Here is a 12,199-nt window from a genome sequence, read left to right as displayed (position 1 = left end):
TCCGAGCTGCATTCGCGTGAATAACGTTTTGTTGCGGGTGTCCCATTGACTGCACTGGCGTTCATTGAAATGTTTCTGTTTCCAATTTTTTAGCTAATTTTTTCATCAGAATATCAACCTTTAACCAACTTCCCCTCCACCCTCAAAAGTACGGACATTTTAATGAGAAGATTTTCATTTTTCTGACAAGTTATAGAGCTGGTTGAAAACTGAAAAGATTTGACCAACTTTTGAAAAATCAATTAAAAAAAAAGTCATGAAAATTTTCATTCACATTTCACTGGTTTTGACCAGCTCTACGTGGGACTAAACGAGTGTGCTTGTAGCGAAGCACGTCTAAACATTTCACTCTGTCGCATGCAAAGTGCTCAATGCCTTGCAAGATCAAGCCCCGAACCATTAGCCAGCTGCATCCCTGAAATGGATGGGTGCTGTGCCACTGTCTTCAGTCACGGCTTCCTCAGACCCTGTGAGTCCCAACTGATGCTAGGAGAAAATGGGGAAGGGAGCTGGTTGGAAAGTGGGCTTTTTTCTGGGGAAACGTTGACAAAAATGAAAACACACGTACTTTTTGTTGCATTTTCTACAGAAAACTGACTTTTCAGTGACAAACAAAGCTTTTTTCTTTTTAAACCAAAACCTGAAATATTTCTACTAGGAAATGCCGCAGTGGTGCCTCATGGGAGTTGTGGGGAAAGCCTCTCATGTTCCCATTTGCCTCCTAGCTCGGCTCCCTGGTCAGACTACATTTCCCATTATGCACCGTGATCTCCCCCCCCGGTGATAGGAGGCAGTTGCATCATGGTAATCCTTAGCTATAGTGCATTTTGGGAAATGTGTCTGGGTGGGGAGCAAAGCCCACAGAGGAGAATGGGGACATGAGAAAACCGAACTACAACTCCCAGAAGGAAATACTTTCATTTACAGGAGTTTGGCTTTTTGATGAAAAAAATCAAAATTTTCCATAGAAAGCAGACACGGCTTAAAAAAATTAGTTTTGTCAAAATCAATTTTCTTTCTAAACAAATTTTGGCAAAAAAGTTTTGCCCAACTTTAACCAGGACTTGCCAGAGAAATTTACCTGGTAAATGGCTTCATCACAGACATTCTGCATACCCAGGTTCACCATTGTATTCTGCAGGGTGCGGCCCATGTAGAATTCCAGAGACAGGTAATAAATACGCTGGTGGAATACATCAAAAGGACAGAAGGAAGAAAATTAATTTTACTTCCCAAGCTGAGACTTTGCAACACAAAGGGGGCTGAATATGGAGGTGAAATTTACACATATTCTATGAAGAAAAACTAATGCTAATGCACAATTAAGACTGCAAAAATGCAATCAGGTCCGTTGACAGACATACCGCCTCTTGCTCCAGGACGTGTGAACAGTGAGGACAATTAGCACTGGAACAAGTTACAAAGGGCTGTGGTGGAGTTTCCAACTCTGGCAATTTTTAAATCCAGATTGGATGTTTTTCAAAAAGCTCTGCTCTAGGAATTGCTCTGGGGACGTTCTCTGGCCTGTGTTAGACAGGAGGTCAGGCTAGATGGTCACGATAGTCCCTTCTGGCCTTGGAATCTGTGAATCCTTCTGTTTCTGAATCCGTGTTTCTCTCTCAGTAGCTATTCTGTCTTTGAGCCAAGTACGGATCCTTCCTCAAAAGGACGTCTGAGCAATGTGCAGAGAGGGACACACTCCACCAGACCCCGGGAATGGGAACCCTCCCCCCGTTCTTGCCCCTCAGGTCTAAAGAGTGGGGTTTGTATTTCACATCGAGGGACTGTATCCTCCCCTATACCCAACAGCAGCAGGGTGGTATCCTTTGCCAGAAAACACCCTCCCCCGCCCCCCCTTGTTAGCAGATGTTGATCCCGCTGGGGAATGTTAAGTGGGTTCTGCTGACTCAGGCTCATTATCCTACTCAGATATGAGAGAGGTGGGAGTGACACTCTGGAGTGGAGTTAAGTGACACGACCTCATCTCGCCCTAGGAGCGGCCAAGCCTGGGAAGAAGATCTGCCCTGAATTTTGCGTGATCTTTGTTTTTATTTCCTTGTTAATAAAGCCAGTCCCTGGTCAGCCATTAAGTGCAGGCTGTTTTCGAGCAGGCTGGAAAAGCTATAAAGATATCATTAATTTTATTAGTTATTGGTGTGAGAGCACCAGTGACTCCCACACTGCATACGTGCCCCATGTGAGCACCACGGTCATGTTCCTGGGTGGCTTGCTTTGCCTTTTGAAGAACAGTTTCTGAAGTATGTCCTACCAGCAATGTCCCCCATATGTTCCTCCCCAAAAGGAGGCATGCAGCCACCAAGCAGTCCCTCCTAACACAATACACTTCATTGTGAAGAAGGTTCACGTTAGGTCTCTCTGCACTCAGAAGCAATTCTCAACTTGCCTCGATTCAGAACAGCACTAGAGCTGGGGAAGGAATTGTTTTCCCTTTTCCGCACTGGGACAAAACAAGACCCTTGGAAGGTTTTTTTGAGAAAGAGCAAGCATGCCCCTGGGATGTGGGAGGCTCACGTTCACGTCCCTGGTCTGAACCAGGCAAGCCCAGCCTTGAACCTGGGTTCCAGTCCAAGTGCACCGACCACTAAGCTATTGGCAATTCTAGGGTGGATCTCTCTCTCTCTCTCCCCAGTTTTGGCCGGGAATTCCATCCTCGGTCTAAGAAATCTTTCCCAAAAATTGGATTGAAACTGGCACATTCCCGCAAAAAGTTTTGCTTTCATTGGATTGACATTTTCTGACCAAAAAGAGTTCCATCCAAAAACTCCTGCCTGGCTCTAGTGAATACGCGCTTGTTAACCCCTTGAAATCAGTTCAAGCGACGCGACAGGGGAGACTTTCATGAATTGCGGCCCGGCCACCTGTTGCGTAACATGGACCACGTTTTGTTTGCCAGAGAGATTCTTGTGAGGACTTGTCAGCGGAGCGCCCCTGTGCCTACCTCTGCCCAGAGCGTGACTTTCCTACAGCAGCTGTCATTTTCTGATAAGATCGTCTCCCCAGTTAACTTAGAACGCAAGTGATCGGGGAGGCCTGGCGGCATATTTATACACCAGTTCTTCACAGTACAGTGCTGCCTTTTCACAGCTGAAATGCCACGCCCAGGCCCTGTCACATAAGATTCCTAATTGTATTCATCAACGTGGGCTGGATCCAAAGTCAATGGGAGTCTTCAACAGGCTTTGGATCAGGCCCTATGCCATGCAAAACTATTTCCTAGTATGACGGTCACCCCTGCTGAGAAGTGTGGAAACGAACCAGTGCTGCGCTGATCACCCACTATGAGATTCTGAGAACAAAAGGAAAGTGCCGTGACTGGGTATCGCTCAGTAAATACGGACTCGACTTTCCACAATCATTTTCAGCAACGCGCATCCCTCTGGGGCTCTTGTGGAGGGCTGGAATTTTAAATGAATCCCATCTTTCAGGAGACGTGGCTTGCTGAGGCAGATTAGGGCTGAGAAAATGTCATGGCTGGAAATCAGGGAGAGTCAAAAGTTATTGGCGGGGGTTTTGGTTATAGAAGGCCATGGGGTGAATTTCATCCTAAACAGATCCACCCATCTGTTCTGTTTCAGAAATACATTTCACACAGTGAACGGGAAACTTGAATTATTGATCCAGTTGGTACTTCAAACCATCCTTAATTTTGAGACTGTAGCATTATTTTAAGTATCACTTGTCTTTCTACACCATCACTGCAACCATACAAGAGCCATGGGGATTAATGGGTTAAACAGCCCCACTTGACTGATCCGCACGGTGCAACAATATTAACTAATATTTGATAGGGACATAAACACGGTAACAAAAAGTTATGTGGGGAGACATTCCCCTCAGCTCCCGTGAGTCTGGCTGTAGCAAATGGCTTTATCCGAGCCCATTTTCTCACTGGACAAATATTTGATCAGCATCCGTCCTATGGTTCATTTCTTCCTTAGAAAACACTAAGTTAAGGAAGTAGGATAAGCAATAACATTGGTTAGTTCCCTCCCACTCTGACTTTAATACGTTTCATTCCTTTAAAATAAGCAACTGGTACACATCCTTGGGGTTGCTGTTATATTCTTCCCAGCAAGTATAATATGCTTAAGGAGGAACTCTTGTTTGGGGAGACCATCCTAGTTTTAAAAGAGCCATATTTTGAAGTGTGATGCATGCTAAATAAAGCCCATTTGTAGGATTCATATCAGGATGTGAGTGACTCAAACAGTAAGAAGAAGTGGGCAACACAGAACCAAACCATTCCTTTTACAGCACTAGGAAACTGTCCTGCAAGAAAACCAGGATGTATGAATCAAGGTTCACATTCTCAGCTTGTGCACAGCAGCTGAGAATCTGGCCTCAAATTCCTATGTTAAACCGACACCGTTCAAGGCAAATTTGACCTAAATTTGAGGTTCTGTAAAAGCTTACAAAACTTTAGACATGTTTCCATTAATTTTTGTTCATTACAATAGAAACAATTTTCTTTTAAATAGATACCTATTTCTCTGCACTTTTGGCATCTCAAACATTACAGCACTCAGTTAGTATGAGAACTTGACAGTGAAATTGATTAGAAACTGTCTAGTAGAAGAAGTGAAACAGAGCCGCCCATTTCCATTGGCCAAGCTGAGGGGAATTAAAAGTGTCAAAAGGCACAGAGAAGAGTTCTTTAATGTTCTCAATTTTAATAGTCTTCTGCAGCTTCCCATATCACTGCATGCCTTGATTTTACTAAGCTGAGAGTAAATATGAGTGTGATGTTTTAAATCTTTCTTCAGACACTTTTCCCTGTATGCCTCCTCGTGAGCCTCTGTCCAGCCTAGTTTTTGAGTGTGCCAAGTGATGCGATCGATCGCCTGCAAAACACTCTCTCCTTCCTGGTATCTTCCTGGATTAGGAGGAAGGACGGTGCATATTTGCTCTTCTGTATTAGGGACAGAAAAGGTACTTTAAGACAGAAAACATGGAATGTTCTCTTCATCTAAATCTCTATCGGGCGCATATTGTAAATGAAACAAACACAGGGTACTGCAATAGTACCTGGTCCAACGCCCACTGACGTCTCTAGCGACGTCTCTGTGAAAGACCTTTGTGGGCATAGCAAAGGCAGTGGTTAAAGTATGACTTGTTGGGGGGAGGAGAGGAGGGTGTCACATTTCTAGCCCGGCAAAATCTGTAAAGTAGCCACAGTAATAGCAGCATAACAATGCTCTCAGCAATACGTCTTCTTTCACTCGCCAAACCGGTACAGGATATAACAGAAAAGGAACTTTTCTGACAGCATAAACTGCGTTTACGGTAGCAGGCTTTGCTGGTATAGTTATTCTGGCAAACTTTTCTAGAGCCTACCTGGCCTAGGGAAGCCTTTCGGAGCTCCCCGAGACCAACAGAAGCACTGGCCTTTAATCCACGCTGATGATTTGAGCTGACAAGTTTCACATTTCCTGATTTTTGTAACACAGCTGTTCTGCTGTGAGGCGTAGGCAAGTAGCAGTCACAGCTGCATTCTTGTACCGCTCTCTCTCTTCCCTGTTCCCCAAAAGAACTACACAAGCATCGGTTCCCCCTGCAAGGATGCAGGAGACAACCTGCTGAACTGGGTGAAATTCTCTGGCCTGTTATATGGGTCAGATGAGATCTGTGAATCTAGGACAGCCTCACGACTTGGCACATTTAAAGTCACACACGGAACAACCCTCCTCTGACAAGGGGATAGACTAGATCAGCATTTCTCAAACTGGGGCCCGCAGACCCTTGGAGGTCCCTGAGGGTATTCCAGGGGGTCCGCAGGCCCCACTGATCAACTCCTCCCCCTCCCCTTATCTCCTGGAGGCTACTGAAGCCAAACCAGGAGATTTTAGGCGCTAAAAGTCCAGCAGTGAAATTGGGCTAAGGCAGGCTCCCTACCTGCCTTGGCTCTGTGCCGATCCCGGAAGCGGCCAGCTTGTCCCTTCAGCCAACCCCCTGCCCCACCCCAGAGCCCGCACCCAAACTCCCTCCCAGAGCCTGCGCTCCGCACCCCCTCCCGCACCCAAACTCCCTGCCAGAGCCCGACCCCGCACCCCCTCCCGCACCCCAACCCCCTGCCCCAGCCTGGTGAGGATGGGTGAGAGCCAGTGACAGAGGGAGGGGGAATGGAGTCGGGGTGAGGCCTGGGGATGAGCAGGGGGGCTTGGAGACCCCCAAAATTTTTACAATCAAAATGGGGGTCCTCGGGTTGCTAAAGTTTGAGAAGGGCTGGACTAGATGAGCCGACAGCTCTTTTGAGGAACAATTCTAGGACACCGCCTTCCTCCGATGCCACCCTTCTGCGTCCGTCCCAGCTGCGGGCACGTCCCTTTCCCAGCAGATTACTTCGTTATCGCAGTAGCGACCCCAAACCCGCCAGGAGCGCGCAGCCCTTCGGCCCCCATCGGTCACCTTGAAACCAGGGACGCTGGACCCGCTGGGAAGTCGTAGCTTTGCCCTGCCCGGGCTTCAGAAACCTCTGCCAGGAGCCTAAGCGCTGCAAACCCCAATGGGGCTCACGCCCGCGTCCCGCCGGCCTGAGTGCGGGGTGCCCGGACCCCCGAAGGCAGGACACCCCCGCTCCGGCCACCGCCCCCCGCGGAGCCCCGCCGGCTGCGGGCGGAGCTGCGGGGCTGGCCGGGAGCGGGGCTGGAGGGACACCCCGCTTCGCACGCCGGGCTCCGGCGGGGTGACCGGGCCGCCCGATGTTACAGCCGCCGTCCCGCAGCTCCGGGGCGCCCCCCGCCCGGCCCCCCCGGGGGCCCCCCCGGCCGGCCCTACCTTGGGGTCGCGCTCGTAGTAGCGCTGCTGGGTGCGGATCCAGCGCCCCACCAGCTGGTCCCGCACCGCGTGCGCCAGGGCGAAGAAATAGTCGCGGGGGGTGGCCACGTTGCGGTCCTTGACCAGCGTGAAGTGCAGGTGCCGGTTGAAGCTTTTCCGCACCTCGGCCACGTCGCCCAGCCCCGCGATGCCCCGCACGCTGATCTGCTTCCTCTTCTCGCTGTCGCTGCGGGGCGCCGCCATGGCCGGGGCTGCGGGCTCGCTCGGGGCTGCGGGGTCGGAGGCTGCGGGGCCGGGGGCTCGCTCGGGGCTGCGGGGCCGGAGGCTGCGGGGCCGGGGGCTCGCTCGGGGCTGCGGGGCCGGAGGCTCCCTGGGGGCCGGAGGCTGCGGGGCTCGCTCGGGCCGGAGGCTGCGGGGCCGGGGCTCGCTCGGGGCTGCGGGGTCGGAGGCTCCCTGGGGGCCGGAGGCTGCGGGGCCGGGGCTCGCTCGAGGCTGCGGGGCTGGAGGCTCGCTCGGGGCTCGCTCGGGCCGGAGGCTGCGGGGTCGGAGGCTCGCTCGGGCCGGGGGCTGCGGGGTCGGAGGCTCCCTGGGGGCCGGAGGCTGCGGGGCCGGGGCTCGCTCGGGCCGGAGGCTGCGGGGCCGGGGCTCGCTCGGGGCTGCGGGGTCGGAGGCTCCCTGGGGGCCGGAGGCTGCGGGGCTCGCTCGGGCCGGAGGCTGCGGGGCTGGAGGCTCGCTGGGGGCTCGCTCGGGCCGGAGGCTGCGGGGTCGGAGGCTCGCTCGGGGCTGCGGGGTCGGAGGCTCCCTGGGGGCCGGAGGCTGCGGGGCCGGGGCTCGCTCGGGCCGGAGGCTGCGGGGTCGGAGGCTCGCTCGGGTCGGAGGCTGCGGGGCCGGGGCTCGCTCGGGGCTGCGGGGTCGGAGGCTCCCTGGGGGCCGGAGGCTGCGGGGCCGGGGCTCGCTCGGGCCGGAGGCTGCGGGGCCGGGGCTCGGCCGGCGCCGGCTGCTGCAGTGGGGATCGCGGCGCCTGCGCGCTCGCCAAGCCGGGGGTGGGGGGAGCTCTGCAGCCTGGCCGCGAGCCCGGCGAGCCCAGCGCGGCTCGCAGGCGGCGCGCTCCGCCCCGGGCTCCCCCGCTGTCTGGGCGCAGCGCGGCTCCCCCTCGCCTGCGCCCCCCACGCGGGCTCCCCCCGGCACCAAAATCCGAGCTCGCCAGGCCCGCACGGGGTTTAAGGGCTGGTCCCCGGCGCGCACCAGCCAAAGGCAGCCCCCCCCCCCCAGCGAGCGCCTCCCCCCAGCATCCTCCAGCCCGAGGCGGGGCCCCCCAGCAAGCGGGGCCCCCACACCCGCCAGCCCGAGGCGGGGCCCCCCCCTGCGAGCCAGGTCCCTGACACCCCCAGCTCGAGGCAGAGCCCCCCCTGCGAGCAAGGTCCCTGACACCCCCCAGCTCGAGGCAGCCCCCCCCCCACGAGCAAGGTCTCTGACACACCCCCCAGCTCGAGGCAGAGCCCCCCCCACGAGCAGGGTGGCTGAGACCCCCAACTCGAGGCAGAGCCCCCCCTGCGAGCAAGGTCCCTGACACCCCCCAGCCCGAGGCAGAGCCCCCGCGAGCCAGGTCCCTGACACCCCCAGCTCGAGGCAGAGCCCCCCCTGCGAGCAAGGTCCCTGACACCCCCAGCTCGAGGCAGCCCCCCCCCCCACGAGCAAGGTCCCTGACACCCCCCAGCTCGAGGCAGCCCCCCCCTCACGAGCAAGGTCCCTGACACCCCCCAGCTCGAGGCAGAGCCCCCCCCCCCCGCGAGCAAGGTCCCTGACACCCCCCAGCTTGAGGCAGCCCCCCCCGCGAGCAGGGTGGCTGACACCCCCAGCTTGAGGCAGAGCCCCCCCCGCGAGCAGGGTGGCTGACACCCCCAGCTCGAGGCAGAGCCCCCCCCGCGAACAGGGTGGCTGACACCCCCAGCTCGAGGCAGAGCCCCCCCCGCGAGCCAGGTCCCTGACACCCCCCAGCTCGAGGCAGAGCCCCCCCCCGCGAGCAAGGTCCCTGACACCCCTCAGCTCGAGGCAGCCCCCCCCCTCACGAGCAAGGTCCCTGACACCCCCCAGCTCGAGGCAGAGCCCCCCCCACGAGCAAGGTCCCTGACACCCCCAGCTCGAGGCAGAGCCCCCCCCCCGCGAGCAAGGTCCCTGACACCCCCAGCTCGAGGCAGCCCCCCCCATGAGCAAGGTCCCTGAGACCCCCCAGCTCGAGGCAGAGCCCCCCCCCCCCCCGCGAGCAAGGTCCCTGACACCCCCCAGCTCGAGGCAGAGCCCCCCCCGCGAGCAGGGTGGCTGAGATCCCCAACTCGAGGCAGAGCCCCCCCTGCGAGCAAGGTCCCTGACACCCCCCAGCCCGAGGCAGAGCCCCCGCGAGCCAGGTCCCTGACACCCCCAGCTCGAGGCAGCCCCCCCCCCCGCGAGCAAGGTCCCTGACACCCCCAGCTCGAGGCAGAGCCCCCCCTGCGAGCAAGGACCCTGACACCCCCCAGCTTGAGGCAGCCCCCCCCTCACGAGCAAGGTCCCTGACACCCCCCAGCTCGAGGCAGAGCCCCCCCCCCCGCGAGCAAGGTCCCTGACACCCCCCAGCTTGAGGCAGCCCCCCCCCACGAGCAAGATCCCTGACACCCCCAGCTCGAGGCAGAGCCCCCCCCGCGAGCAGGGTGGCTGACACCCCCAGCTCGAGGCAGAGCCCCCCCCGCGAGCCAGGTCCCTGACACCCCCCAGCTCGAGGCAGAGCCCCCCCCCGCGAGCCAGGTCCCTGACACCCCCCAGCTCGAGGCAGAGCCCCCCCCCCCGCGAGCCAGGTCCCTGACACCCCCCAGCTCGAGGCAGAGCCCCCCCCCCGCGAGCAAGGTCCCTGACACCCCCCAGCTCGAGGCAGCCCCCCCCTCACGAGCAAGGTTCCTGACACCCCCCAGCTCGAGGCAAAGCCCCCCCCACGAGCAAGGTCCCTGACACCCCCAGCTCGAGGCAGAGCCCCCCCCCGCGAGCAGGGTGGCTGAGACCCCCAGCTCGAGGCAGAGCCCCCCCCCCGCGAGCAAGGTCCCTGACACCCCCAGCTCGAGGCAGCCCCCCCCCACGAGCAAGGTCCCTGACACCCCCCAGCTCGAGGCAGAGCCCCCCCCCCCCCCCCGCGAGCAAGGTCCCTGACACCCCCCAGCTCGAGGCAGCCCCCCCCCACGAGCAAGGTCCCTGACACCCCCCAGCTCGAGGCAGAGCCCCCCCCCCCCCCCCGCGAGCAAGGTCCCTGACACCCCCCAGCTCGAGGCAGCCCCCCCCCCCACGAGCAAGGTCCCTGACACCCCCAGCTCGAGGCAGAGCCCCCCCCACGAGCAGGGTGGCTGAGACCCCCAGCTCGAGGCAGAGCCCCCCCCCGCGAGCAAGGTCCCTGACACCCCCAGCTCGAGGCAACCCCCCCCCCCCCCCCACGAGCTGCCCCCTGCCAGCCCAAGGCAGAGCCGCCCCAGCAAAGGGGGCAGGTGGTTCGCTGCCCAGCTCAGAGAAACCGGTTCTGAAGTTCACTGCATGGAACAAACCTTGCAGGCTCTCTCGCGTTGCAGGTGACATTTCCCCAGGGGAAGCTGCTTGCCTTGGCCCCGACAAACAGGTGCCCCCATCACCCCCTCTCGGGAATAAAGGTAACCGCTCCTCTCGCACTCGCTGTGTGTAAAATCCTGCGCCCATGGTTTTACAAGCGTCTCTGGTGCCCCCTTTCAGACATGTCCCAGGGGCCGGGTGGGCAGAGGCTCTGTGGTTTCTGGAAATCACACCCCTTCCCCGTGTCTCAAGCTGGGCACCCACCCTCCCTAGCCCTAGAAAACACAGCCTGCGAGGTGCGGTGCTATTTGGATAGAAAGGGGCCGCAAGCTCGTCGGCCTTTCCCCGCACCCCAGGCTTCCTTATTCCTCAACCCTGGCGCAGAGGGTGCATCAGCGCCAGGCTGGAGTAGCCGCAAGAGCAGCTATTTCAGAAGGGCATAGCCCCCCCTTTCCCTCACTAGCTCCCGGTCTCCTTGACCAGCCAGTCCCAGCCTCCCCTCCCACCAGCTCCTAGGCCCAGCTGCCTTCCCCAACCAAGTGGGAGTGTGTCTCTCTCAAGCCCCACCATCCTCCAGTCCCACTCTACTCCTTTCCCTCTCCCCAGCCCTTGTCCCTCTCTGACTTCCTCCTCCCTGGTGCCTGGCTGCCAGCAGAGGAGAGGGGTCACAGAGCATTAGAGGGGCTCCCTGCTCTTATTTCTGGTGCCCGGCCCCAGCTCAAAGCAGCTGGGAGCAGGAATTACAGGGAAAGCCCAGTTTTGACCTAGCAGCCTGGGCTGGAGGGAGAACACTCAGTTGCTCTGTGGGGATGGCACACAGGCAGTCCAGCCATGGCTAAGAGTAGCGAGGAGACGAAGCATGGCCAGTTGTCTGTAGAAATGGTGCATGCGCAGTATGGTTAACTCTAGGAGCAGTGAAGGGATGGAGCATGCTCAGTGAGGATGGAAGCTTTGGAGATTTCTAGCTGCTAAAATCTAAGATGTCTCTACTGAGCAGATACAAATGGAGATTTTTCAAAAGTCTGTAAATTGGCCAAATCTGAGCAGTTCTTCATGGGGATGGCAAAAAGGCACAACCCTGAAATAAAGGCCCCTCCCTGCTCTATGTCAAGTCCTTGTCCGAAAGCATGGGATTGCTGGAGATTCTGAAAGAAAAGGTCACCAGGGTTTGGTTTTTTTAAGTTGCAAAACGTTTTTCCCTAACCTTGTTCTCAGAAACCATGGAATAGTTTGGCTGAAATTAAAACTATAAATACATAATTCAGTTTCAGACAGACAAGCAGCATGGAAAATTTCAGCCCAAATAGTTAAAGTTTGGCAAAGTAATTAGCAACCAAATACATGGTCTTAAAATTGGAAGTGTTGGGCAACCTTTATTAATAGACACTGCTACTAGCCCTTATAATATTAAAGGCAAAGGTATTGCCAGAGTGGGGTCCATCTAGTTCAGTGTCCTCTATGACAGTGTCTAGCAGCAGTTGCTTCAGAGAAAGAGGAAAGTCGCTCCAGTAGACGCACATCATAGCCCACAGGGAAATTGTCTTCCTAAGCCTTGACAGTTAGTAGTTGACTTATGGCAATGAAACCAAGCCTAACCCTTCTTAAGGTAAGCCCATCAGTATGATCCTGGTCAAAACAAAGAGTTGGAAATACCATTACTGTATCTTACGCTTATGTAGCAACTTTCATCCCAGGACCTTGGTATGTAGTCAGAAGTTTCCATGTTGCAACAGAAGAGAGGCTAAGATGCAGTGTTTTCCCATTAACACATAGCAGCTTACCTTCATTATCAGTGCAATGACTTGTTATACAGAGACAATCACTCCACAGTACCACGCAT

At 56.8% G+C, this 12,199-nt stretch overlaps 1 protein-coding gene across 1 annotated transcript in view; it reads right to left on the bottom strand.

The window, feature by feature from the left end:
* PYGB (glycogen phosphorylase B) overlaps positions 1-7,085 on the bottom strand; it is a 41,473-nt gene extending 34,388 nt beyond the window's left edge. The window contains exons 1-2 of the mRNA XM_043544214.1: positions 6,796-7,085; positions 1,082-1,183 (exon numbers count right to left, since the gene is read on the bottom strand). Of these exons, the coding sequence (XP_043400149.1) occupies positions 1,082-1,183; positions 6,796-7,038 (345 nt within the window). The 5' untranslated portion in view covers positions 7,039-7,085. The remainder of the gene's footprint in view (positions 1-1,081; positions 1,184-6,795) is intronic.
* Between the last annotated feature and the right edge of the window lie 5,114 nt (positions 7,086-12,199).

Source organism: Chelonia mydas, chromosome 3, assembly GCF_015237465.2.
Source record: "Chelonia mydas isolate rCheMyd1 chromosome 3, rCheMyd1.pri.v2, whole genome shotgun sequence".
NCBI classification, from domain to species: domain Eukaryota; kingdom Metazoa; phylum Chordata; order Testudines; family Cheloniidae; genus Chelonia; species Chelonia mydas.
Note: the sequence above shows the minus strand (reverse complement) of the source record. Positions and strands in the feature narration are given on the sequence as shown.